At 39.5% G+C, this 26,252-nt stretch overlaps 2 protein-coding genes across 4 annotated transcripts in view; one reads left to right on the forward strand and one right to left on the reverse strand.

Annotated features, from left to right (window-relative positions):
- LOC126184688 (oxygen-dependent coproporphyrinogen-III oxidase) overlaps positions 1-17,647 on the reverse strand; it is a 59,232-nt gene extending 41,585 nt beyond the window's left edge. The window contains exons 1-2 of the mRNA XM_049927182.1: positions 17,438-17,647; positions 6,218-6,422 (exon numbers count right to left, since the gene is read on the reverse strand). Coding sequence (XP_049783139.1) covers positions 6,218-6,422; positions 17,438-17,529 — 297 coding nt within the window. The 5' untranslated portion in view covers positions 17,530-17,647. The remainder of the gene's footprint in view (positions 1-6,217; positions 6,423-17,437) is intronic.
- Positions 17,648-17,893: 246 nt separating this feature from the next.
- Positions 17,894-26,252, forward strand: part of LOC126183238 (syntaxin-binding protein 5) — a 976,467-nt gene continuing 968,108 nt past the window's right edge. For all 3 annotated transcript variants that reach the window (XM_049925028.1, XM_049925029.1, XM_049925030.1), the window contains exon 1: positions 17,894-18,087. In XM_049925028.1, the coding sequence (XP_049780985.1) occupies positions 17,968-18,087 (120 nt within the window). In that variant the 5' untranslated portion in view covers positions 17,894-17,967. The remainder of the gene's footprint in view (positions 18,088-26,252) is intronic.

Consider the following 26,252-nt stretch of genomic DNA (forward strand, 5'->3'; position numbering starts at 1 on the left):
TTTCGGTCCTTTGGTTACATTAAACCTCCGTTGAAAACTTCGTCTTGTTGCAACAACACTGTGTTCTAGGCGGTGGAATTCCAACACCAGAAAAATCCTCTGTTCTAAGGAATAAACCATGTTGTCTACAGCACACTTGCACGTTGTGAACAGCACACGCTTACAGCAGAAAGACGACGTACAGAATGGCGCACCCACAGACTGCGTTGTCTTCTATATCTTTCACATCACTTGCAGCGCCATCTGTTGTTGAAAATGGTAACTACTGTAATTTTGAAAGTTTGTCCGCCTGAAAATGTACTGTTGTCCCAAGCATATTGCAACAAACGGTGTATTTCTATCGCTGCTCGTTTAGTTTTTATTGCCGTTTCAAATATACCGGTCATTTTTGAAACACCCTGTACCTATCTGTTAACTACTATCTGCTCTCCATTCATAAAAAAAAAAAAAAACTGCTCAATATTTTTGCCCACGAAAGGGTTAAAAGATGTATATCTTGAATGTGAAAATTGTCTTTTTCATCCACCCACCATGGCTTACAGTTCCAAGTGTACGACATGATACTGTGTTCTTTGGAAGGTCACCAGTTAATTCCAGAAGCTCTTGGTAATAACTCACTGTTCAAGAAATCCAGGAATGGTTAAGTGGACCTCATCAGGCACCTCAATACTATCAATCATAAGCATTGTCAAGTTTTGTCCTTGTCTTTTTCCTCTTCTGTAAAAAATGGTTCAAATGGCTCTGAGCACTATGGGACTCAACTGCTTAGGTCATTAGTCCCCTAGAAATTAGAACTAGTTAAACCTAACTAACCTAAGGACATCACACATATCCATGCCCGAGGCAGGATTCGAACCTGCGACCGTAGCGGTCTCGCGGGTCCAGACTGCAGCGCCAGAACCGCGCGGCCACTTCGGCCGGCCCTCGTCTGTAGCTCTAGTCAAATGTTTCCATAAATCTTTCCTTTCATAATTGATTCTGAACAATTAATCAAAGCCATGGTCATTTCATGTAGTACAAATCCATGGTTTTTGCCACGAAAAGAAAGTGTCTGAACAATCAATTCTGCTCTTTCACTTGTTGAAAGCTCTATGACTTTTTGATTGTAGAAGAAGACATTTAAACTTTCTCGTTTGCGGGTAGCTTGGCTTCCATTATTTGACTGGAAACACAGCCAACAAGAGAAATGTAAAAATGATTTTTATATTTGTGCGACAGCATACTGTGTGTAATTAACAGATGCCATTTTGTAAGACTAAGATCAAGTCTCAGAAGTCACTTTGCACCAGAAACACAAATTGTTTGAATCAACAATTGAAGTATCATCCATGGAAGACAGCTTGATTGTTGGTTACAAAAATAAATGAACGTAATATAAGAAAAATACAGATATGCTAAAATAAAATTACTGAATAACAATAGTGAAGCTCTAATAACAACAGTGTAAGTTTATCTAATAATATTTACAAAACATAGTGTAACACAGTTTGCATATAAAGTAGTTGGTTTTACTTGTATTACCTTTGAATAGCAAATTACAGGTTACTGGAAATAAAGATCACATGTTAATTAAATTAATGAAAACTCACATTAATATTCATCATCACTAATATCTACAAGTGATTCAAATGAAGTAACTAAAAAGAAGTGTCTGAAAAAAACAATGTTCGAGTGAAAATTTCACAACTTATTGTGCTCTAGCCTGGATCCATCTCCCTGTAACACATATGTGGCACCATTATACGCACTGGTGGTCACTGAAGCATGGCAAGAGCTTAGTTCCAGGTTTTCCAAAGTTGTACTGAAACAAGCCTGGCCTAGTTTCCTCAGAAGTGCATCATTTCGTATGCCTGGGTATGCAAGTGTGACAAAATTATCAAATAGTATTGATGTAGTGAGCATGAGGGAGGGGGATGAGGGTACTAAGTATTGTCTGCAGGGCTTTACATCATTGACCATAGGTATTATTTACTGTAGTGTTTAAGACTAATTAATGTTCAGTTAGTAGGATTGTTGATTAGTAATACACTGGTGCTAGTTACTAGCAAGCATAGAATATGTAGTTCGATATTTCAGCAAATTTCAAAAACATTTTGAAGTACAGTATACCTGCAGTGCTCTCTCTGACATTACGCTGCACTATTATCATTAAAAAAAATGCCATTATGCTCACTACTCATTAGTAAAGACTAATCAGATGTGCTTTTGAGACAAAGTAATACCAGAAGACCAGCCCATTGTACCATACATATATTAGAAGATGTTAATACAGAGTGTGTCCACTCTTTGCTTTGATGATTACTTGAAGTCTACTGGATATACTTTCAGCGAGATGTCTGTGGAGGAATGGCAGCCCATTTCTCCTCAAGAGCGGAAACCAGAGAAGTTGGTGATGTTGGACACTGGGATCTCAAATGAAGTGGACATTCAAACTCATCCGAAAGGTGGGCATTTCAGGATTGTTATTGTCCACAAACCATTGCCTCGCAGATGCTGCTTTATTACAGCGTGCACTATCACGTTGATACAAACAATTATAGTCTCCAAACCATTCCTCTACTGTAAGCAGTGCACAAGGGTGTAAAATGTGTCTGTATCCTCCCACACTTTGTTTTCTGAACCACAATAAGCCTACCACACCTTAACCATGAAAAAACATCCTCATACTGTAACACCACCTCCTCTGTACTTCACTGTTGGCACTACACACGAAGGCAGGTAAATTCTCCACGTATTTGGCAAACCCAAACTTTTCCATTATATTTCCACAGGGTGTAGTTTGATTAATCACTCCAAATCATTCATTTACAGTCATCCACTGACCAGAGGCATTACTCTTTACACCACCTCAATATTCTCTTAGCATTAACTACAGAAATGTGTGGCAACAGTTGACTTGGACAGCTTTAAAAGAGATGTCCCTGATAAATTTGCTACTAAGGTGGCATACAATGACTAGTCCACAAAAGTCACCACGTCCTTTTATCCTGGCACGTCCACATCTCATGACATCCACTGGTCAATTCCGCTTTACATAGGAATGTGCGGATACTTTTGGTCACATAATATATGCTGGTAATGGCAACACCAAACAAAGTTGCACTTACAATACTGAACTAAGGGACAACATTCACATGAGAAAAGTGATATGAGAGATGATTTTCAACTCAATGGCAAAAATACCACTCAAGGACAACATGGAACTGGCAATCATACTCAAACACAGAACTGGTATTAATATCTCATTGCTAAATATTACTGCAATTGTTTTTCAGGCTAAAGAAAATGCCTATATGATTCTTGCAGGAGAAAGTCTCTTGGTTTGACAGCTATGCTCCACAATCCATCTTACAGTGTATGACTGAAGGCACATCTGGTAGCACTATCATTTCTCCCCTTTCCCATTCCATTCACAAATGGTGCACAGGAAGAATAACTGCCAGTAAGACTGCCTATGAGCTCTAATGTCTTCAACTTTCTCACCACAGTCATTTTACAAGACCTACATGGAAGGAAGCAATACGTTGTCCAACTCTTAACAGAACAACTACTCTCATAATTTCTACAATAAACGTCTCCATCTTGCTTAATGTTTCTCTTATAATGCCTGCCAAATAAGTTTGCTGAGTGTTTCCATTACACTCTTGCACATACTAAATGACCGCCAGATGAAATGCGCCATTTCTTGTAATGATTTCTCTATATCTGCTACTAATCCAACCTGGTAAGGATCCTATACTGATGAGCAGTACTTAAAATTGGTAGGACAAGTGTTTTGTACGCTACTTCTTTCGTGGATGAATCTCAGCCTGGCATCTGCTGTTCCTACAGCTAGTTTTATGTGATCATTCCATTTTAGGTTGATCAGGACAGCTAATTCTAGGTATTTTACAGTTGTTAATGTTTGCAGTCAGCCTAGTGAAGCTTCTGACATTATCCACTAGATCATTAATTTATACCATAAACAGTAATGCCACCATGACACTCCCTTGGGGTAACCCTGATATTACATTCACATCTGTTTATTTTGACACATTATGGACCTCCAATTGGCCTTGATTATCAGGAGTGGAATGATACCTGCTGAACATATAACATAGAAGAATTGGGTCTCTCGTATGCTGCTAACTGATATATTGCTACATCTTGTTGGAGATCTACACACGCGATCTTGAACATTTTCCAGAAGAGAATACAGCTAAGCATTCCTCGATTGACACTGAGAGACTGCCTGAAATGACTTTACATATATGTAGTGATGGTCATGGAGTTCACAGTCCAAGTGAATCTTCAACCACTCAAAAATAACTACTACTTTGTAAGTAAGAGTAGTATGAATCTGTATTTGACAAACAGAAAAAAATTGCTTAACTTGTGAAATAATGAATTTTTGATTCTGAAAGGTGCAGCAATGCACCAGGAAGAAGAAGGGAATGGAGGATAATGAAACTGAACTGGTGTGCATGTACCATTTTTAGTGGCAGGGATAGGTCCATACAGTGAACACTGAGATTTTGTTGAAGAGTTAATAAAAATATGGTGTGGTCCACCAATAGCAACAGTGTGGCCATCTCACACCTACTTTGCATTTAGTCACTGGAAACCACTTCACAGAACAATTTATACTTGGACTTCATTCTTTAGGCAAACAGGTTCTACACTGCAATGAAAATCACACAGCTGACCTTGCACTAATATAGGAATGGAAAGTACAGCTGCCGTTAGAGTTGAGCAATTCTTACAATACAATGCCCTACAGTTACTGAAGTGTTTGGAGAATCCTTCATTGAGATCTGATAATTTGCCTACAACACTGTCATCATCCCAGAGCTGAGTTACACAGATTTTGAAACCCATAAAGGATGTGTCAAGACAATCACTGAAATGTTTAGTCCACAGATAAATAACTTTCTGGCTGAATTACATTTGCATCTTCGACATGTGATCAGTGTTTCCTGTTGTATCGTACTTTGTTTGGTTTTCACTGGTTTAAAAATGGTAGAGTAATCTGCCACACCCTTTACAAACTTCTCTCTTTATAATGCTTTTTATTTCAATGATCCCACCTCCATAACTAAGTAATGAGTATATCTGACTGCTATTCAGAGGACTTGGGTTTTCCCTGGTGGGAGGACTGGAATAGAGTACACTCACAATTGCAATAACTGAGGCACTATTTGAGTGTGAAGAAGCAACTCCAAACTCTGGGAGACTGGCAGTGGGTAGGAGAACAGTGTACTGACTGCACCCCTCCATACTACAGCACAATGATGACACTGTCAGAGGATGACATGGCAGTTGCCTGATATTGCATATGACCTGTCAGGGTCAGTACATGGATCTTGTTTATTTCGATGATGTTCATCCTTTCCAACTCATATCTAGACACCAATATCAATAATATCCCCACAGCTACATACTTTTACCTGAATTAGGAGTGCTATGCATACCTAGCAGAATAGGATATTAATCAATCCCCTTTAATTCTATGGGGGTTTGTTGTCAAATCATAGTTTCAATATGGAATTTTAAGAAATTATAGTACATCAAATAATCCCTCTAATGCCCATGTAAGTTGTATGGAAACAGTTTTTAGAGAACTTTCTTAACAATTAGTACATTCTGAGCAGCAAAACTTATATTGTTACTTTTAGATTAAGAAACATTACAAGGATGACTCACCTACCAGGTTCACTATTTTTCTATGGGAGTGTCCATCAGGAGAAGCTGTTGAGTTTGAATTTAAAAATGTGACTTTGGCACCGTGAGTGGCTTCTTGCATATTTGCTAATACCTATACAACCCTGCTACAATTAAGTTGAAGCAGATTGTGGCCACACCACTCTCATGCTACAGACAATAAAGCAGACAGACTTTCTGTCTACCATGTAATATCCTACCACTGTGCCAAATGCAGGGTGATAAACCACTCACAGAGCTCGTTGTGATACAGAACTGTAGGGAATGACCAGCTCCCATTTCTGGAGCCAAGTGTTCAGTATACCATACTCCAATCAAATGTGTGTAACATCTCCAGTGTATACCATTTGGCACCGCTCAAGACATACATGTACCTCAAAAAATGCAACGGATATAATGATAATTACCATCATCTTGAAATTAAACATTATTTTTGCAGCTGCCATACCAGCTAACATGCAAATAAAATCTATACATACCTTAAAATTATAACAGGTGATGGTAAGCAAATAATTACCTGGATTCTCATAATTAATAATTCCATTTTTGTTTTCATATCATTTCTGTTCATCATCATATCTGATTTTTTCGTAATTGGGTCTGCCATAAATGTTGAAAAATCTGGTCTCTTAGCACCTCCAAAATCTGGCCACCTAGCATTTTCAGCTTTAACTGTTGAGTAAACAGCAACTCCTGAAGCAATTATTGCAAATCCATACACCCTATATATTGAAAAATCAGAAACACTAATTAGTACTAAATAGCAGAGGCAAGACAAAAAGATGAAAAGTAAATACTGTGTGCAAGCACTAACAGCTGACATGAGTAAATCATTACACAGTTACACCACTTCTCTTCCCTGGTATTAATCCCTCAACAGGGAGCTGCACATGATACATAACCAACCACCCTGGATTTCAAAATTACTTTATTCCTATGGTTAGATGCCTTTGCTGTTGCCAAATCCTTAAGGTGGAAGGGTGTGGGCCATATATGTTATCCACATGCAAGCAGTGTATATTCTGTTATGTGTGATTACATGTTTTAACTGTTTGTTTATCGTGTCTGTGACAATGTGATGGAGAAATAACCTGAAAACTGCATAGATTAATGTCAGAAAGGCTCATCTCTAACATAGTTGTGAAAAGTTGGCTTTTCTATAAAGAAATCACAAAATGCAAAGCTTCCATCAAGAGGAAGGGAAAAGCTAGCATGTTAACTGTTAAACTATAAGGAACAGTCAAATGAAAATGAGACAGATGGAATAAAATAACTAAACTGTTTATTATTTCATAACTGTTAACACATTTATCCCACTGTGAGACAAGACAGGCAATGCCTTCACGGAAAAATGTTTGGTGTTGCCTACGGTACCATGATTTTACCCAGGTGTGCTCCTCTTCATCTGAAGCAAACTGACAGCTAGATATGTCTTTCTTTGGGGTTCGAAAAGTATCGAAATCATATGGGGAGAGATTGGGACTGAGGGGGGTATGTGTAAGGGCTTCTCAGTGAAACTTCTGTGGTGTACTCGAAACTGGTTGTTACATGATTGGTTAGTTTGTTGGCTGGTGGGCTGATAGGTCAGTTGGGGGTTAAGGGACTGAACCATGAGGTCACCAGTCCCTTGGTCATCTGGAGTTAGTGATGTCAACCAGAAATTCGTTCAAATAATGAAATTATGTAGGTGAAGTAAAATTAATGTCCTGAATAAAACATTGGCGCCAGAGCTGAGGAACAATTTGAAGAGAAGTAAAAGTATATGCATCACAACAGTACATAAGTTAGAGATCCTTACACGGGATGTACACTGGTGGCTGTAGAATCATTCTGCAGTCTGTCCCAAATGCCTGTTTCAGAACTTTCTCAACAGTGTGTCTTCTTCCCTAAAGGGACTCCCATTTGAGTTAATGGAGCATTTCTGTAATATTCAAATGCTGACCAAACCTATTAGTAACAAATCTAGCAGCATGCCTCAACTGTTTCTACATCTTTCTTTAATCTGACCTGGTGGCATTCTCAAACACTTGAGCAGTAATCAAGAACAGGTTGCACAAGTGTTATCCAGTGTCAACCATTTGACTTCTCGAGAACTGACTTTATATGCTCATTGCATTTTATGTCACTTTGCAATGTCACATCTAGTTATTTAACCCCTTAATGTGGAGTGTCGCGAATTCGCATCATCTACATCTACATCCATAATCCACAAGTCACCTGACGGTGTGTGGCGGAGGATACCTTGAGTACCTCTATCGGTTCTCCCTTCTATTCCAGTCTCATATTGTTCGTGGAAAGAAGGACTGTCGCTATGCCTCTGTGTGGGCTCTAATCTCTCTGATTCCACACTGCTGAGCAGTATTCAAGCAGTGGGCGAACAAGCGTACTGTAACCTACTTCCTTTGTTTTCGGATTGCATTTCCTTACGATTCTTCCAATGAATCTCAGTCTGGCATCTGCATTACCGACGATCAACTTTATATGATCATTCCATTTTAAATCACTCCTAATGCGTACTCCCAGATAATTTATGGAATTAACTGCTTCCAGTTGCTGATCTGCTATATTATAGCTAAATGATAAGGGATCTTTCTTTCTATGTATTCGCAGCACATTACACTTGTCTACATTGAGATTCAATTGCCATTCCCTGCACCATGCCTCAATTCGCTGCAGATCCTCCTGCATTTCAGTACAATGTTCCATTGTTACAACCTCTCGATATACCACAGCATCATCCGCAAAAAGCTTCAGTGAACTTCCGATGTCATCCACCAGGTCATTTATGTATATTGTGAATAGCAACGGTCCTATGACACTCCCCTGCGGCACACCTGAAATCACTCTTCGGAAGACTTCTCTCCATTGAGAATGACATGCTGCATTCTGTTATCCAGGAACTCTTCAATCCAATCACACAATTGGTCTGATAGGCCATATGCTCTTACTTTGTTCATTAAACGACTGTGGGGAACTGTATCGAACACCTTGCAGAAGTCAAGAAACACAGCATATACCTGGGAACCCGTGTCTATGGCCCTCTGAGTCTTGTGGACGAATAGTGCAAGCTGGGTTTCACACGATCGTCTTTTTCGAAACCCATGCTGATTCCTACAGAGTAGATTTCTAGTCTCCAGAAAAGTCATTGTACTCGAACATAATACGTGTTCCGAAATTCTACAACTGATCGACGTTAGAGATATAGGTCTATAGTTCTGCACATCTGTTCGACATCCCTTCTTGAAAATGGGGATGACCTGTGCCCACGCTCTTGTCGAGACGTACGGAACACCACTGCAAGAAGGAGGGCAAGTTCCTTCACATACTCTGTGTAAAATCGAACTTGTATCCCATCAGGTCCAGCGGCATTTCCTCTTTTTAGCAATTTTAATTGTTTCTCTATCCCTCTGTCATCTATTTCGATATCGACCATTTTGTCATCTGTGCGACAATCTTGAGAAGGAACTACAGTGCAGTCTTCCTCTGTGAAACAACTTTGGAAAAAGACATTTAGTATTTCGGACTTTAGTCTGCCATCCTCTGTTTCAGTACCATTTTGGTCACAGAGTGTCTGGACATCTTGTTTTGATCCACCTACCTCTTTGACATAAGACCAGAATTTCTTAGGATTTTCTGCCAAGTCAGTACATAGAACTTTACTTTCGAGTTCATTGAACGCCTCTCGCATAGCCCTCCTCACACTACATTTCGCTTCGCGTAATTTTTGTTTGTCTGCAAGGCTTTGGCTATGTTTATGTTTGCTGTGAAGTTCCCTTTGCTTCCGCAGCAGTTTTCTAACTCGGTTGTTGTACCACGGTGGCTTTTTTACATCTCTTATGATCTTGCTTGGCACACACTCATCTAACGCATATTGTACGATGGTTTTGAGCTTTGTCCACTGATCCTCAACACTATCTGTACTTGAGACAAAACTTTTGTGTTGAGCCGTCACGTACTCTGAAATCTGCGTTTTGTCACTTTTGCAAAACAGAAAAATCTTCCTATCTTTTTTAATATTTCTATTTACGACTGAAATCATCAATGCAGTAACCGCTTTATGATCGCTGATTCCCTGTTCTGCGTTAACTGTTTCAAATAGTTCGGGTCTTTTTGTCACCAGAAGGTCTAATATGTTATCGCCACGAGTCAGTTCTCTGTTTAACTGCTCAAGGTAGTTTTCAGATAAAGCACTTTAAAAAACTTTTACTGGATTCTTTGTCCCTGCCACCTGTTATGAACGTTTGAGTCTCCCAGTCTACATCCGGCAAATTAAAATCTCCACCCAGAACTATAACATGGTGGGGAAATCTATTCGAAATATTTTCCAAATTATCCTTCAGGTGCTCAGCCACAACAGCTGCTGAGCCAGGGGGCCTATAGAGACATCCAATTACCATATCTGAGCCTGCTTTAACCATGACCTTCATCCAAATTTTTTCACATTTCGGATCTTTGTCAATTTCCTTTGATACTATTGGACTTCTTATCGCTATAAACACGCCTCCCTCTTCACTGTCCAGCCTGTCTCTGCGGTATACATTCCAATGCAACACTAATAAATAGAAGGTTAACAGTTTTTAATCAAAGGGCTGGTTGGTGCAGACTGTACATGAAGTTGCTAACACTTCTGATAAGAGGTTAACTGACGTGACTGTGACAAGTAGCACACTATTAATACTGTGTTCAAGCACAAAAGAACTGTGTTTCAACTCATCTTCATTAAATCACATTTCTCCACATGCATAGCAAGCTGACATTCATCACACCAAACAGAAAATTCTGTCTAAGTCATCCTACATCACTTGAAGATAATACTTCCCCTTACACTACAATGTCATCAGCAAACAGATACAGACTTTTGCTGACCATATTCATCAGATCGTTTATGTATTTAGAGAACAACAGTAGTTGTATTACACATCCTTGGGGAACTCATGATGTTACGTTTGCCTCTCATGAACACTTGCCATCTAGGACAATGTACGGGGTTTTACTACAAAAATTATTTTTTTTCGTCATTCACATATTTGAGAACTTATTCTGTAAGCTCAGACCTCCATTAACAGTCTGCAGTATAAATGCTTTCTAGAAATCTAGGATTACAGAATCTGGCTGTTGCCTTTCGTCCATGGTTGGCAGGATACCATACAAGGAAAGAGTGAGCAGAGTTTCACTCGAGAAAGGTTTCCTAAACCCATGCTGATTTGTGGACACCAGCTTTTCTTTCTGAATGGAATTGACCATATTCAAACTTAGAATATGGTCAAGAATTCTAAAACAAACTGACATTAAGGATATTGGTCTGCGCTTTTGCAGGGCAATTCTTTCACCCTTCTTATATACGGGAATGAGCTGTGCTTCTTCCAGTCACCTCGGACTTTGCAGTGTTACACCTAGTTATTTAACCCCTTAATATTGAGTGTCACAAATCTGCATCATACCAATGTGATGCTAATAAATAGAAGATTAAATGTTTCTGAGCACAGAGTGACACATCTGTGATAAGGAGTCAATGCAAAGAATATTCTCAGCAAAAGTGAACCAGGATTCCACCTGTACCTAGAGACTTACTTGTTTTCAACTCTTTCAGTTGTTACGAACTTCCAGCATGCTGGGATAATTGTAGGTCAGTATCTTCTGTTAATCAGTACAATGAAAAACCAGCCGAAGTAAAAATTTTATCTTTTTATTCACACAGTGGCAAGAGATAGTCAAAACAGTATATTTCCAAAAATGCAAAAATTATGTCAAAAATTTATATGTATTATGAAGTGCAAATAAACAGTTACAGCGCAGTTATCTGTATGTGTTGTAACTGTTTGTTTGCAGTTCATAGTTCATTTTGGGTATAGTTTTTGCATTTTCAGAAATACTATTTTCACTATCTGTCACAATGATCTGAAAATGGGTCCCGGACTGAAACACATCACTGAGTGAATAAAAATGTGAAATTTACAACCTCTGCTGGTGTTTTGTTGTACTCTTTCAGTTGTTTTTTGACATCATGTATGTCTGTTACTAAAGGTCTCTTGTTCGAAGATATACTGCACTTCTGCAAGGTTCTTCCATTGAATGTCCATCTGATATCTGCTTCCCTAGTCTGCATGAACTTTTGTTGTGCCTTGGACTTCTCTGGACACTGTCAAGAAATTTGAAGCTTGTTACTGATTTCAGTGCTTGATCAGCAAGTAGTGTAACAATCTGTTCATTGCATCTGTTAATATTTGCACTCACAACAGAGTACAACTGTGTGCCAAAGCAGGACTTTAACTGGAATCCTGCCTTTTGCACCCAATGTTCTTGCCAACTGAGCTATCAAGGCACAGCTCACAACTTGCTCCCACAGCTTCAATTCAGTTAATACCACTTTTTTTTATTTTGAAGCTTCATAGATCTTCTCCTGCATACATTTCTGGGCTAGTTCTACTGTAAGAAACAACAACAAAGAAAATGGATTGTGTCTTGAAAAGAAGTTATGAAGAATATCAACAAAGCAAAACAGGAGTAATGGAATAAAGTCGAATTAAATCAGGTGATGCTGAGGGAATTCGATTAGGGAATGAGACAGTAAAAGTAGTAAATGAGTTTTGCTCTTTGGGCAGAAAAATAACAGGTGATGGCCTAACGGGATGGTAGCTTTATAAGGAAACAAAACTAAGACAAAAAATTGTTTAGGCAAAAAGAGAATAGAGGCTTTCAAAATGTAATTCTATGAGATAATGTTTAAGATCAGAGGAGTATATCAAATAACTATGGGGAGGCACTGAATCAAACTGAGAACAATAAAATTTATTTAGAAAGATCAGTTGATAGGACACACCCTGAAGCATCAAGGAATCATCAATTTTGCAACAGAAGAAAGTGCGGGGGATGAAAATTGTAAAGGGAGACCGTGACTCAGATTCAGTAATCCAGTTCATGAGGAAGAGACTTGCTTGCACGAGAGCTGGATTAAACCAGCCTTTGGACTGAAGACAACAAAAATCTCAAAATAAGCATTTCGCAATGAGTTTTACACAGTACAGTGTGCCTCAATTCTGAGTGTCACTCTACCAATCCAAAGGTCTGGAGCTCAGTCTTTCGTTGGACTTATAAGTTTACTGATTCTGTCACCCCAGGCAATGAGTTGTTACTATTAAAAAGATAATACATAAATAAATAAAAAATAAAAATGCCAAGTTGCACCATAGTTCAGTGTGAACTAATGTGAAATAATTTGGGTAAAAGTCATGGTTAAAACAGGCTCAGACATGGTAATTGGATTTCTCTATAGGCCCCCTGGCTCAGCAGCTGTTGTGGCTGAGCACCTGAAGGATAATTTGGAAAATATTTCGAGTAGATTTCCCCACCATGTTATAGTTCTGGGTGGAGATTTTAATTTGCCGGATACAGACTGGGAGACTCAAACGTTCATAACGGTTGGCAGGGACAAAGAATCCAGTGAAAGTTTTTTAAGTGCTTTATCTGAAAACTACCTTGAGCAGTTAAACAGAGAACCGATTCGTGGCGATAACATATTAGACCTTCTGGTGACAAACAGACCCGAACTATTTGAAACAGTTAACGCAGAACAGGGAATCAGCGATCATAAAGCAGTTACTGCATCGATGATTTCAGCCCTAAATAGAAAAATCAGCCATCTTTTTCTTGAAGGAACCACACACACACACACACACACACACACACACACACACACACAGACACAGAGAGAGAGAGAGAGAGAGAGAGAGAGAGAGAGAGAGAGAGAGAAATGCTCCCCTCCCCAACTCCTCCTCTTTTACAGCTCATATAGAACTATGTTTCTTAAATACCCATAAATCACAGAAATAATAGGTATTTGCTACTATGCAAACTGCAGGTAAAGAGTGTAAATGGAACAGTAGCAGATTTTGTCAAAGCAGTGATTTTTGTATATGTAGGTACATGTTCACTAGCAATATCCTGGTCATCTTTTGCAGTCTTTTTTTTTAAGTAGAGGCTAGGACATGTAAACGATCAGAACAAAATTTGTACACAGTATATAGTTGGTTTATCATATCAGTGCAGTTAATAACATATGATGTCTGTACTAATATATTCTTCGAAATTATGAAACAGAATTTCTGGCCAGCACTTATCTTGAGATGGCAAATTTCTATTGCTGCTGATAAACACACAAAAGTAAATAAAATCATCCTAGCTTTCAGAATATTACTTCTGAACACAATATGGGAAGACACTGAAAACATGTTATTTACAAGTTAATCTCATAATCTAAATAACAAGTCTGACATACATTAAAGTTGTATCACTCCTTTCACATTAAAATCTGTGTCAATTCTCTTTAAGTATTAATTCCATTGAATGTAATGCGTCAGAATGCTGCAATAATCAGATATTACTACTTTAAGTTAGGACAGAATTTGAACATATGTTCAGCATCTTATTTATAGTGACAAAAAAATCAAGTCACAGTGAAAGAAACAAAGAACTCACTCTTACATTCACAAATAGAAGAGACTGTGCACAAATTCAGATGTGACAATGATGGGGAAGGAAATAGGCTGTGTTCTTTCCATACTGCCACAGTGACACTGACGTCAAGTGACTTACGGAAACCATGGAAAACCTCAATCTGAATGGCTGGATTGAGATTTAAGCACTGTTCCTGCCTAATGTAAGTCAAGTGCATTCACACTGTGCCAGCCGCCTTTGGTATAGGTAGTATATAGAATGACTATGTATTTTCACAATAATATGCCATAATCCATGTTACAAGGTCCAGTCACATTAATGTGACTACCTGTCAAAAGCCTACATAAACACCTTTTCCAGCACAGACTGCTGCAAAATGTGCAGGAAGAGATTAAATCAGATTCTGGAAGGTACTCACAGAGATGCAGAGCCATGCCAACTCCAGTGCTGTCGTGAGCTGTGCTAGGTTTCACGGACGAGGAGCCAAACCTCGAACAGCCTGATCGAGGTGATCTCACAGATTCTCGTTTAAATCTGGGGGGTTTGGTGGCCAGGGAGGTATGGTAAACTAATCCTGGTGCTCTTAAAACCATGCACATACACTGCAAGCACTGTGACATAGAGCATTCTCCTGCTGGTGAATGCCATTGTGCCAAGGAAAAACGAATTACATGTATGGATGGATATGGTCCCCAAAGATAAATGTATACTCGTGTTAATCTACTGTGCCTTCCAAAATGACACTGTCATCCAGAGAATGCCACAAAAACATTCCCCTGATCATGATGCTCCCGTCTCCTGCCTGGGCCCTTCTTACGACTGTTGCAGGGCCATAGACACAAAAATCTGTCCAATGGGGCATACAACATGAGTCATCTGAAATGGCTACCTGTGGCCTCTCAGTGGATGTCCATTTGTGGTTTTGGCATGCAAATTCCAGCCTTTGTCACTGCTGAACATCAGCCATCATGGCTGCATGAACAAGGTGCCTGCTTCGGAGGCCCATACAACAATGTTGACTGAACAGTCATTGAGGAGAATGTTGGCAGCCCCTTGGTTCCTCTGTGGTGTCAATTACACAACAGGTGCATGTCTATTTGCCTGTACACATCTGCACAGCTGTTGTTTACCCCTGTCATCTGTGGCCCACGGCGCACCACAGTTATCTTGATGCCGGTTTTAGATAGTGCTATTTTGCCAAGCACAGTACACTTTAACCATAGCGGCATGTGAACAGTTTACAAACTTAAGACGTTTCAGAAATGCTTGCACCCTTGGCCTGACAGCCAATGGTCATCCCTTTCGGACGTAAGATAAATTGCTCCATTTCTCCATTACGACAACAGTTGCACTGCCAGTGCTGCCACCTGCATTCTGTGAGTGGTTATTGCATGTTGATGCTGAACATAGGTGGTGGTCACATTAATGTGACAGGACTGTGTAGCTGATGTATTGGACAGACGATAAAGTTTCTGCACAATAACTGGAACATGATAGCTCAGCTAACAAACTTTCATTTTTCTTCAGAGCACATATAGACACATGCAACTGTACAAGAGTTTGGCATTGCAGCCCAACTAGGAAGTCTATTAGGAATGGAATGTAGTTATAGGGAAAGAAACAGAATATAAATGTGCTCTGGAAATGATATATATATGACATTTAAATGTTATATGGAATTTTGAAAGCAAATTCTCACTAGGGAGTTGATGTCCTTCCACAGTATGTCTTTGTAACACACGAATCTAGGGTGTACATTTGATATTACAATTAATAATATTAATTAAAGGTGGTCTCCTCTGCAGATAAATTTATTCATCTTTTTAGAACAGTATAAATTTACAATAGGAGTTCTCCAACTAACTAAACAGGTATCATCCTTCCATTTCACTCTTGGCATTTATTTCCTACCCTGCTACATTTGACTAATATTTCTAATATTATGAATAGTCAAAATAAATGTTCTTGGAGGTAATCAGTTTATTATGTATCTCTCTCTCTCTCTCTCTCTCTCTCTCTCTCTCTCTCGCACGCGCGCGCGCTCGCGCCACCCTTCTGCCTAAACATCACACACAAACCACATTCATGCAGTGGAAGAAAGATTAGTGTTTAATATTTACCTGCCAATAAGATATAGAGAGACAAAGTACAAGCTCATCAGGGAAGAAAACAGGCAATCTCTTTCTCAAAAGAAACATCTTGGAATATTCATATATGATTTAGGAAAACCTAAATGTAGACTGCCTTATATGGATTTGAGCCAGTTTTCCCAATTGCATGCCCAGTGTCTTAAGTATGTCAAGTTGTGTTACAAAGCACATCAAATCATTTCATTCTCTCACCACCACCTTAATATGTCTTGCTGTCAACCAGGAAGATGGAGATTTAAATGGGTGTATGAAGAGAAAATATTTCTGACACAACAGACAAATCAAACTCTGTTAATGTGACACTCATAAGGCATTTATTGTAGTTAGGTACTTCCAAAAGTGTGTGTCAGGCATACAAGGGGAGAGTGGGGGAGAGGGGGGGAGGGGGAGGGAGAGGGGGGGGGAGAGAGAGAGAGAGAGAGAGAGAGAGAGAGAGAGAGAGAGAGAGAGAGAGAGAAATGGTGGTGGTGGTGGTGGTACAGCGTGGTAAGTCTCAAATCACTTTTACTTTCGTTTGTCCTTTTTCTGCCATCCAAGTTAATTATCCTACAAATAAATTAGGTTATATCTATTTATAACACGATGCAAAATACTTTTAACATAATGTTTATTGTATTTTTCCCGAAAATCTTTTGTACGGATAAGAATAAATCATTACAGATCCTAGGGTTCATAATCTTCAGTACCAGAGACGACTCCATTCCTGTTAAAACGAGTTAAAATAACTCAATGCACAAATTTCTGAATGTGAACTGATTTTATCAGCTATTCCAATTTTAAAGCAAACTCAGTTTTTTACACACAAACAAAGATGCAATAGATAGTAGTGTTATGAAGAGCCATGATTAGATTTTGCGGGCGTATATGATTTTTTTTTTTTATAAAAACGTCTGTCATATGCTTGTGCACTCGCCAATGACGCACTGTATGAAATGTGATACGACAAATGTTTTGCATGACAAATCCGTTTGTCCTACGCTGACCTCTCTAATTGAGGTCAGGAAAATGCTTCTCCAATTCCAGTACACCTTTATAGCCAGAAATTTACATAAACATTTTGCTGAATCATCCTGACGCGACACCACGGAATAGAAACATAACCACACGTGGTTGCAAACAGGTGTTCTACTAACCTGTAAGACTTCTTTTTGCCTGTGGCAGCCTCTCTAAACACTGACAGCGAACTGAAGCTTTTCAGTTTATTAAGCCATGTTCTGACAGACATTTCTGGTTTGTGGAACTGTCTTCTTCTTTTTGAAAAGAACTACTTCTAACCTCCTGTAAACAAGCTAATCTGTCAGCTGATACCGGCAGAGGAAGTCGGTTTGTATTGATCTTGATAAGCAAAACCGCATTGCCGCGCATCAAAACAATATCTGCAGTTACTGTATTTAGGATTATCTTCAGCAAAAATAATTAATACACAATTAAATATTGTACTAAGCTTTTTGTAGTACTAAAATTGACTCACTGTTGAACACGTAAGACTGTAGCCGACTATCATAGTACGTTTTGCCAACTCCCCGGGATTACCCAGCGTTCCTCGCTGCAGTCATATTTGCGACTAGCAGACGAGTTTCGTATTGTGGAATGTGGTGACGGGGCGGCAGTAGCTATGAAGCTGCGCTAATTAAATGGGGATCTGTGACTCTGTGTTTTCGAAATGAAGAAGTTCACCTTCAAGGGCGTGTTGGATGGATTTCGGTCGTCAGTTAGCCAGCAGACTAGAGCTGACCAAGAAATTGTGGAAACACTACGACCTGATAATTTTCAAGTTGCAAAGGTAACTGTATGACTGCCGTAGCGCGCCATGTTTATATGTCATTGCAGTATGGTTAGGTTGACATTTGAAAAGTAAACACTAATTATAATAATCATTGAAAAGCTGGAAAAAGGGCACGTGTTAATTAAGTATATTACTGACGCTTTGAAACCACTGTCTTATAGTGCTGTCAATCTTTATTCTGCATGATCTGTCTGTAGTCTGGAACATGCTTCACATGTCTCATGAATTTTAAAATCACATGGTGCGCGATACATGCTATTGAATTCATCTGCTGCAACAGGTTCTAGATAGAGAGTTAAATTATTGCATGTGTCACATTTCTCCTTGTATTTAGCTGAGTGTCATAGTAATGTTACCAACAATGCAAAAATTGTCCGCCAAAAGCAATTTCGCACCGGTTCGATTCACTATATCCATTATTGAATGTGGTTGCGCTGATGTTTTGATAACTTTTGCTAGACATGGTGTCACTTTATGCAGATCTGTAAAGAATTTGTTTTTGTATACTCTCAATATAATTTTGCTACAGGGAAAATGGGCTTCAGCTTATTCCATGGACTTCAGAATTAACGACCAAAAGTTACTTTGATGCCACATGCAATAACCTACGTTGACCGTACGCCACCTGAGCGAGCGTACGCGCCAAAGCATTGTTTATGCGAAAACCATTATTAGCTGTGTCGGCAGTACATATGGGTTGATCAAGGTTTTTCTTTTTCCAGGGCCGAGGCATGAAAACTCTATAGTTTTTCACGGCTGCGCCAACGAACAGTAACTGCTTTTAAAAATCTCTTTCAATATAATAACTATGTTCGAAGTAGGAAATTAAGTTTGCTGCTAAGCATACTGTCATGGTAAGGTCAAAAAAATGTGCAAGTTAATGCCATCGTAATTAGGAAGCTCCCACGCAAACTTAGCTACTAATAATACAATCTTTTTGTAATTCATTTTCCAAAAATTCATTATCACGTAAGTGTGGCTCATCGGTTGCAGTTATTGTTGTGATAAATCCAGATTCATAATTAGCGTCAGCCTCAGATCGCTCGAAATGATGATAAAAGAAGCCCGGTGCTTTTAACATTGTTACAATAGAAGAATAATGCAACTAAACTTTGGTTGCGTACGACCATTTATGTCCTGGAAAATCATTGGCAACTTTGAGGATACTTTTTCATCAAGATTTTATTACCGTAAATACGACTAAACAGTGAAATGAATAAGGATCCGTGTTCTTTGCGGAGGTATACTTTTTTTTTCGGAATCGGCTCCTTCAAGCAATAAAATTTAGAGTGATCATTCTTTTTTACCGTCCAGGGAGACTGCCGTGGAAGCACCATTCGCCAAACTTAGAAAAAAGAAGAAATATCATACCAATAACTGCTGGATAAAGTATATTCGCGCTTTAGATCTGTTCTTGACCTAATGGAAAATAAGACATGAAAAAATCTTACCCATTGGTACTTTCAGTTGCATACAGAATTACTTATGGGCTAGACACGAAGAATGTAGACGGGTGATCTTCATCAAACAAACGGTATCCATTGAAAGGGAATAAACAAGAACACACTGGGAAAATGAGAAAAGATCGGCAATGAACGTCACAGGTTTTGGATGATCCGAAGCGTGCTACAAATAGATGCATTGACAATGACACAATAGTCGAAAATTAGTACAATAATGAGATGATAAATTCTGTTAATCGTAAACAGAAATACTGCTTGTGCTACATGATCAACTGCACACAATACGATTTTACGAAGACTCAGATGATTCTTTCGATGGAAACCATACTCTACGTGTTGTCTCATTAGTGTTGCTTATGAATGTAATGTCGTGAGTATCTGGATCACGAGATGGTAATAAGACGCGTTGGAGACTACAGAAATTTCTCTTGGAGCAATTAGAGAATTTTTCGAAATGTGTGCAGCGCCTCCCTCGATTCGATTGCTTTGTTCTGGTTACAATCACGGTGCCGATATTGACACTAAGAGATGTATTGACTGTGCATGGAACATTTACTTGAGCCCATGCACCATCATCCAAAGTAAAGTGAATCGTCATCAGAAAGGAAAATGGCGCTCTCTCTCTCTCTCTCTCTCTCTCTCTCTCTCTCTGTGTGTGTGTGTGTGTGTGTGTGTGTGTGTGTGTGTGTGTGTGTGTGTGTGTGTGTGTGTGTTTTTTTTCTTCGGAAAATAGTTTTCCATGCGATCAAATTGTTACTTCTGTTGCAGAGCTGCTCCATTATATGATCGGTGTGTTAAGATTTTCTTATGGAAGTAGTTTCCTTAAGACACTTTCAGAGATCGGTTCCGGTTGAGTCCGGTTACCGAATAAATCACATTTGGCATGCTGTGACAGTCGACGCAGAAGATGACAGACCCCAGTCCCATGCGGTGACTATCAAGCGAGTCTCCAATTATTTTCAAAAGCTACAGAATTATCTGTGCCAATTAATTGGGTATCAAACCAGGTGGTAGGATTCCTGCTTATAGTACTATCGCGTGTTTTAAATTTCCAAATTATGTCAAAGCCACATTCACTTCCGGCAAGCATTGCAGTTTCAACGAAAGAAATACTAAGGTTAAGTTTCCGGGTAACAAAGACCTAAGGGATTAATCACAAGCTCAGATCTCACGCGATTGGGTAGGAAATCTGCTATAGAATTTCCAAAAGAACTATTCTGATGATTCGCATGGAGTTAGGGAAACCGCGAAAAACTGTATCTAAATAACCAGACGGAGATTTAAACGTTTGCATATCCTGAATGCGACTCCAGAGCTATAATAACTGTTTTACTTCACTTGGACGTTGTAATATGGATTCAGAGTTAAGGTAAAATTAGAATTACAAATGCAAGAATTTGGCCAACATAAGCAGTGCGATACTCCCTGACGGTGCGATGAAGTGGAAACCATTTCGTACATGTCCTTCGAACAAAGCAGTTGACAAAACTGTTGACGATGTATGTGGATGGTGCATCGCTGGGAACGGCTGTTGATGGTAAAGCAGTCTTTTGGAGACGAGAAGTGAATGTGTCCATATCAGATGGTTGTCCTGGAAGTTGTCGACCATAGTATCGTTGAAGAGATACCGAGTTTCGCTGGTTTTATACGCTGTGAACCACGAAAGAATATTATTGTATGATTCGGAAACGCCATGTTTCCTTAGACGTTACACAACACTTTTCACCTTTCGACATTAACCGTTTGCTTCGCGACGGTGAAGGATGAGCTGGAGGTATCATATTTAGCTTTCACTTGAAAAACGAAGCCTCGCCTAATGGTCCGAACTGAGAGTTGGTTTGTCCACTAGAGTAAGAAGCGGGCGCAGTGTATGAAGAACGAATATCTAAATACAGCTCGTAGGAAACTTGGAATGCTTAACTGACCTGTTTGAATGTTGAAACATATGTATTTCACGAGATGACACTTCTCTTCGTACACTACATTCTACGATTTGTTTTAAATAAATAAAGACGGAAAGCCAATCCACACTAGTATTGCCGTAACTGACGTACAGCAAGTGCGTAGAGTTCTGCAGTATTCACCATTCGCAATGTTCCTACCATCAGAATCGAAGGAAAAAAGTTTACGCTAATCCTTATACTTTTAGATGTAAAGTAAAGTCGTTCCTCGAGGTACACCTACTCTGTTTTTTCGGGAATTCCTCGCTGTGTGTCATGTCATATAGATGTGTAGACCGCCCGAACATCTTGCGTAAAAGTTGCTACTCATAATTTACTCTGTATACGTGGTGCAAGTACGGTCTCATTTCATATGCATGTTTCATTACGACGGTTACCCGGAACCCCAAGTGCAAATTACACCATGCAGATGATGGAAAAGGTATGCACCAATGACCACCTTCATCGGTAAGATGAAAAATCAGAACGAAGCAATCGAATCGACGGAGTCGTCGTACATATTTCGGAAATTTTCAAACTGCTACAAGATACACACTTCTGGTGCCTCCAATGTGGTCTTATTACCATCTCGCGATCCAGATACTCACGACAATCTATTCATAAGCAACACTAATACAATATGAGACGAAAGAACAAGTAGGCTGCTACTTCGACAGGAAAACACGTTCCGCCAGAAACGACAATGTTTTCCTCTCTGAATAGTGATCTATTTGCTAGCTGTTTTGACACTAACTCCCGCGAATTACTTCTGAGGATGTGTAATTACACTTCCATACTTTTCTCACTATTCTCAAAAAAGACATAGACAGCAAGAGTGCTAATGTTATTTTATATACTCTCTGTATTCTTGCTCAAAAACTCGCCTATTTCTGTACGTACGAAATGGCGCAGTGGTTAAGCCACTCGGCTAGCATTCGAGAATTCTCCGTCCTGTTCTCCAGATTTAGGTGTTTTATAGTTTCCCTAAATCGCTTAGGGCAAATGTCTGGGTGGTTCTTTCCTAACGGACATGGCTGATTGCCTTCCTGAATCCGAGAGCGTGTGATCCGCGTTTAATGAACTCCTCGTCGACGGGATGTTAAACCCTAATCTCCCTCCCTTCGTTCGTTCTAGATTTATGATCTTATAATATTCTGGGCCCTGTCTCCTGAAGTTGTGCTATGAATTTCTGCACCAACTCGTAATCACCGATTTTATCCAAATTTCTGATATGTGCAGGACTTGACCAGAAGTGGAAGCTCCAGATGGCCTAGCGTTTAGGGAAAACAAAATCAAAATGAAATTGGCGCAGATGGAGCGAGGTTCAAACTGGTTCAAATAGCTCTGAGCACTATGGGACTTAACTGCTGAGGTCATCAGTCCCCTAGAACTTAGAACTACTTAAACCTAACTAACCTAAGAACATCACACACATCCATGCCCGAGGCAGGATTCGAACCTGCGACCGTAGCGGTGGCGCGGTTCCAGACTGTAGCGCCTAGAACCGCTCGGCCACTCCGGCCGCCGATGGAGCGAGGCATGAGCCTTATGTGTTAGCATACTTTCCATTTCCTAGGCAGCGGTTGGCGCAGCGAATCGGGTAAGAACGGCAATCCAAAGGTAATGGGATCAAGTCCCTTTGGGGAATCGTTCGTAATTTTATTTTACTTACTCTACAAATAAAGCGAATAATGCTCAGTATTTTGTATGTATTAAAATTTTCATAAAAGGCTTGAGAAGGATAAGCAAAGAAAAATTTTGGTGGATGAGCATTTGGCAAAATATAAAAATGTCATCTTTACTTCATCAAAATCTTGAAAACTCGGAACAACCTCATGCAGAAATTTTGACTTACTTGATGAAGCCTTATGTGCAGCTGAACAAATTTCTTCAGCTGACTGACTCGTGGGGGTTAGAATCAAATCGACAATTTCATGACGAAATTTTTCAAAATGACAAAGAATTGCCATCATGCAGCAATAAACAGATGCCCTCCCAAAGGCACGCGCTAGTGCGCCTCTGCGATGCCTTTTTTATCTTCAGGTATAGAATTAGATCAAAAAGCTTCACAAGTGCTTTTATCTCATCGAGAGCGAAAAAGAAATCACATCCTGAGAAGACTGCCTCAAAATACATTCCACTGCCAATATTAGCAAAAATGATGCATTACGCTCGGTTCACCCTACAGTGTTCGATGAGGGAGAGAGAACCTTTTATGAATGTAAACAAAGTTTATTTTTCTATAGAACCTTCGAAATCACCATGTAATTGTAAAAATGCTGCGTTTGTAATGTGTGCAAGATGTCAAGAAAGTTACTACTAAACCTTTTTTATGATGAATATCATCCCAGGACGCCTAAATCAACTGTAAAATAATGAAAATGACTAATTTTATATATGAAGTTCTCATGTACGCCTTACAGTCAATTCCTGGAAATGTATTCGCAATCCCAAATTTTCGTTGACGTTTCCTTTTATCTCTTACAGAAAAGATTATTGAAAATAAAGTGTGTCCGCATAGAGGCTCAACCCTATGACCGTCGCATTTCCATTCTTTACTCTTGCATTGCGTCACCCGCTACCTGTAAACATAAATGGCTTACGCCTCGCCCTGCTCGGGCCAAAAATGTTTTTCAAAACGATCCGCCATCCGGAGCATCCTTTTGTATCACTTTCATTTCTGGCCAACCCCTACGTTTACCGTAAATCTGAACGAAATCGGTGATGAGTAGGCGCGGTCCCCTTCTTAGTACCTCCCGTGACTGTTGGTCTTCACATTTTTCTGAATGTCTTCAAATGACAGCCGGGTTGATTCTGTATAATACCATACCTGATTCCGCCGCTGTCTCTAGTCAGTTATCGCACATTGGTGGTCACTGTCGACAAACGTGAAGCCCGCGAAGTAGACAAGTGGGTCATGGTTGCCTCACTCTCAGGAGGATCCCAATAAGGATCTACATCGAGGCACGCCACGGTTTCGCTGAGCCACATCCAGTGAAACTCGGTATAGTTCCTTCAACAAATTTACAGCCTATTTTCTTCCTCATCATTAGTCAACGAAATCAGCGCTATAGCTTTAATAATCTGTATATCGACAGGAAACTACTCATAAACGTTGATTCATTCTGTGTCAACCAGCATACAGCAGTTGCCACAGTGTGCAGGCATGGGCAGACTTCGGTGAGCCGCGGGCCTGGTTCGCATACTTAAGTTCGAAGGCATTTTCGTCACGACACGACAGCAGTGCTCCTAGTGCATAAAGTGAAAAACTGAAGCGTTGGGGTAGCGCACTGATGTGAATGGCGCTCTTTTTCCCGACACGCCATGCCTCAAAACTTGTGTTTTTGAGAAAATGTTCATTTAAGGTTCAGACAGAATTTCTTCTGCAGGCCGGATTGAAACCAAATGCGGGCCACCAGTGGCCCATCCGGATTGTATACCACATTGACTACGCTCGTAATTACTTGAATACTTACGTGAAAGACTGCTTGACTGGGAACAGAGATACGGTGCTCTGTACACGCATGACAAATGTAATAATTTTTTAACACGTTCAAAGCAAAAATCTTTAAGTTTCAAGTATACCGACAAGTGTAGCTCCCAGTCAGAACGAATAAAATGTTACTTATTCGTTGTTTTGGGGTGCCTACATCTACAATAGATAATGAAAAGCATAATTCCACAAGGAAAAAATCTGGCAAATGGAGTTAATGTTAATGTTAAAGTAAATTGAATAGCTCTCCGTTTCTGTTGTGAATTAATTGGCCGCTGCTGAGTGAACCTTCGAAACTGTGAGGGCAATCATAAAAAAAAGTGATACTATGCTTAGCGTTATGGCACAGTTATTTCAGCTAAACTGTAGCCGTAAACACCTTAATTGGACACATGCAGTTGTTCACCCGTTCAGTATCTGCAGCAGATCAAGTAACTTCCAACTACGGAATGTTTCAGAAATTGGTAATGTACTGTCGTCTTTATAATCTGCAGCTTCAGCGGATACTCGAGATCACAAAGGTCACGATGTGAATGGTACCCACGTCTCCTGTAAATCACCGTTTCTCCTCCCCGAACATTGTCGCTTTCCAGTTTGAAAATGAACAATTTTATAAATAAGCGCTGAGATCTTGAGGCAATCGAGTAGAAAATTGTTTACAATAAGAGTTACATGAAATTTTGTAATTTGGTAGCGCTGAAAAAAAAAAACTAATCTTCGAATTAAGATTAGTTCATAATCGCGGTCAAGTTACATGGTTTGAGGATAAGGGACGGAAGCCTAAGAAATGCTGTCTCCTTTTTCCGTGATACGTACTTTCCGTGCTATTGGTTTGGTTTCTTCGTTGCAGATATGTCTGACGACTACTTGAACACACGTTATTTCATTAGTACTTGCACCGTTAATTAAGTCTTGGTTATACCGGTGAAAAGAGGATAAAAGCTCTTTAATGTGAAAACAGCCACTCCAATAGCTAAGTACTGCTAAAACAGGATTGGCAGAAAGTCACTAAAAGTGTTTCGGAAATGCAACGATGTCTCCGTTAAAGGCTGTATACTTGAGCTATGAAGGTAGATTCAGCAAATATTTTAGAGAAATCGCAGAAACATCTTGTAATGGAATCAGTGCTTAATGAAAAAATTCTATTTTGTGGAAATTTCTGTTTCAAAATCGAACGAGTAACTATATGGAAAGTGCTAGAGTTCAGTACGTTCTGAAATCTTGTCAGGATTCCACCGAAATTAATAAATGATTGCTGAAGTTTCC

Source organism: Schistocerca cancellata, chromosome 4 (assembly GCF_023864275.1).
Source record: "Schistocerca cancellata isolate TAMUIC-IGC-003103 chromosome 4, iqSchCanc2.1, whole genome shotgun sequence".
Lineage (NCBI taxonomy): Eukaryota > Metazoa > Arthropoda > Insecta > Orthoptera > Acrididae > Schistocerca > Schistocerca cancellata.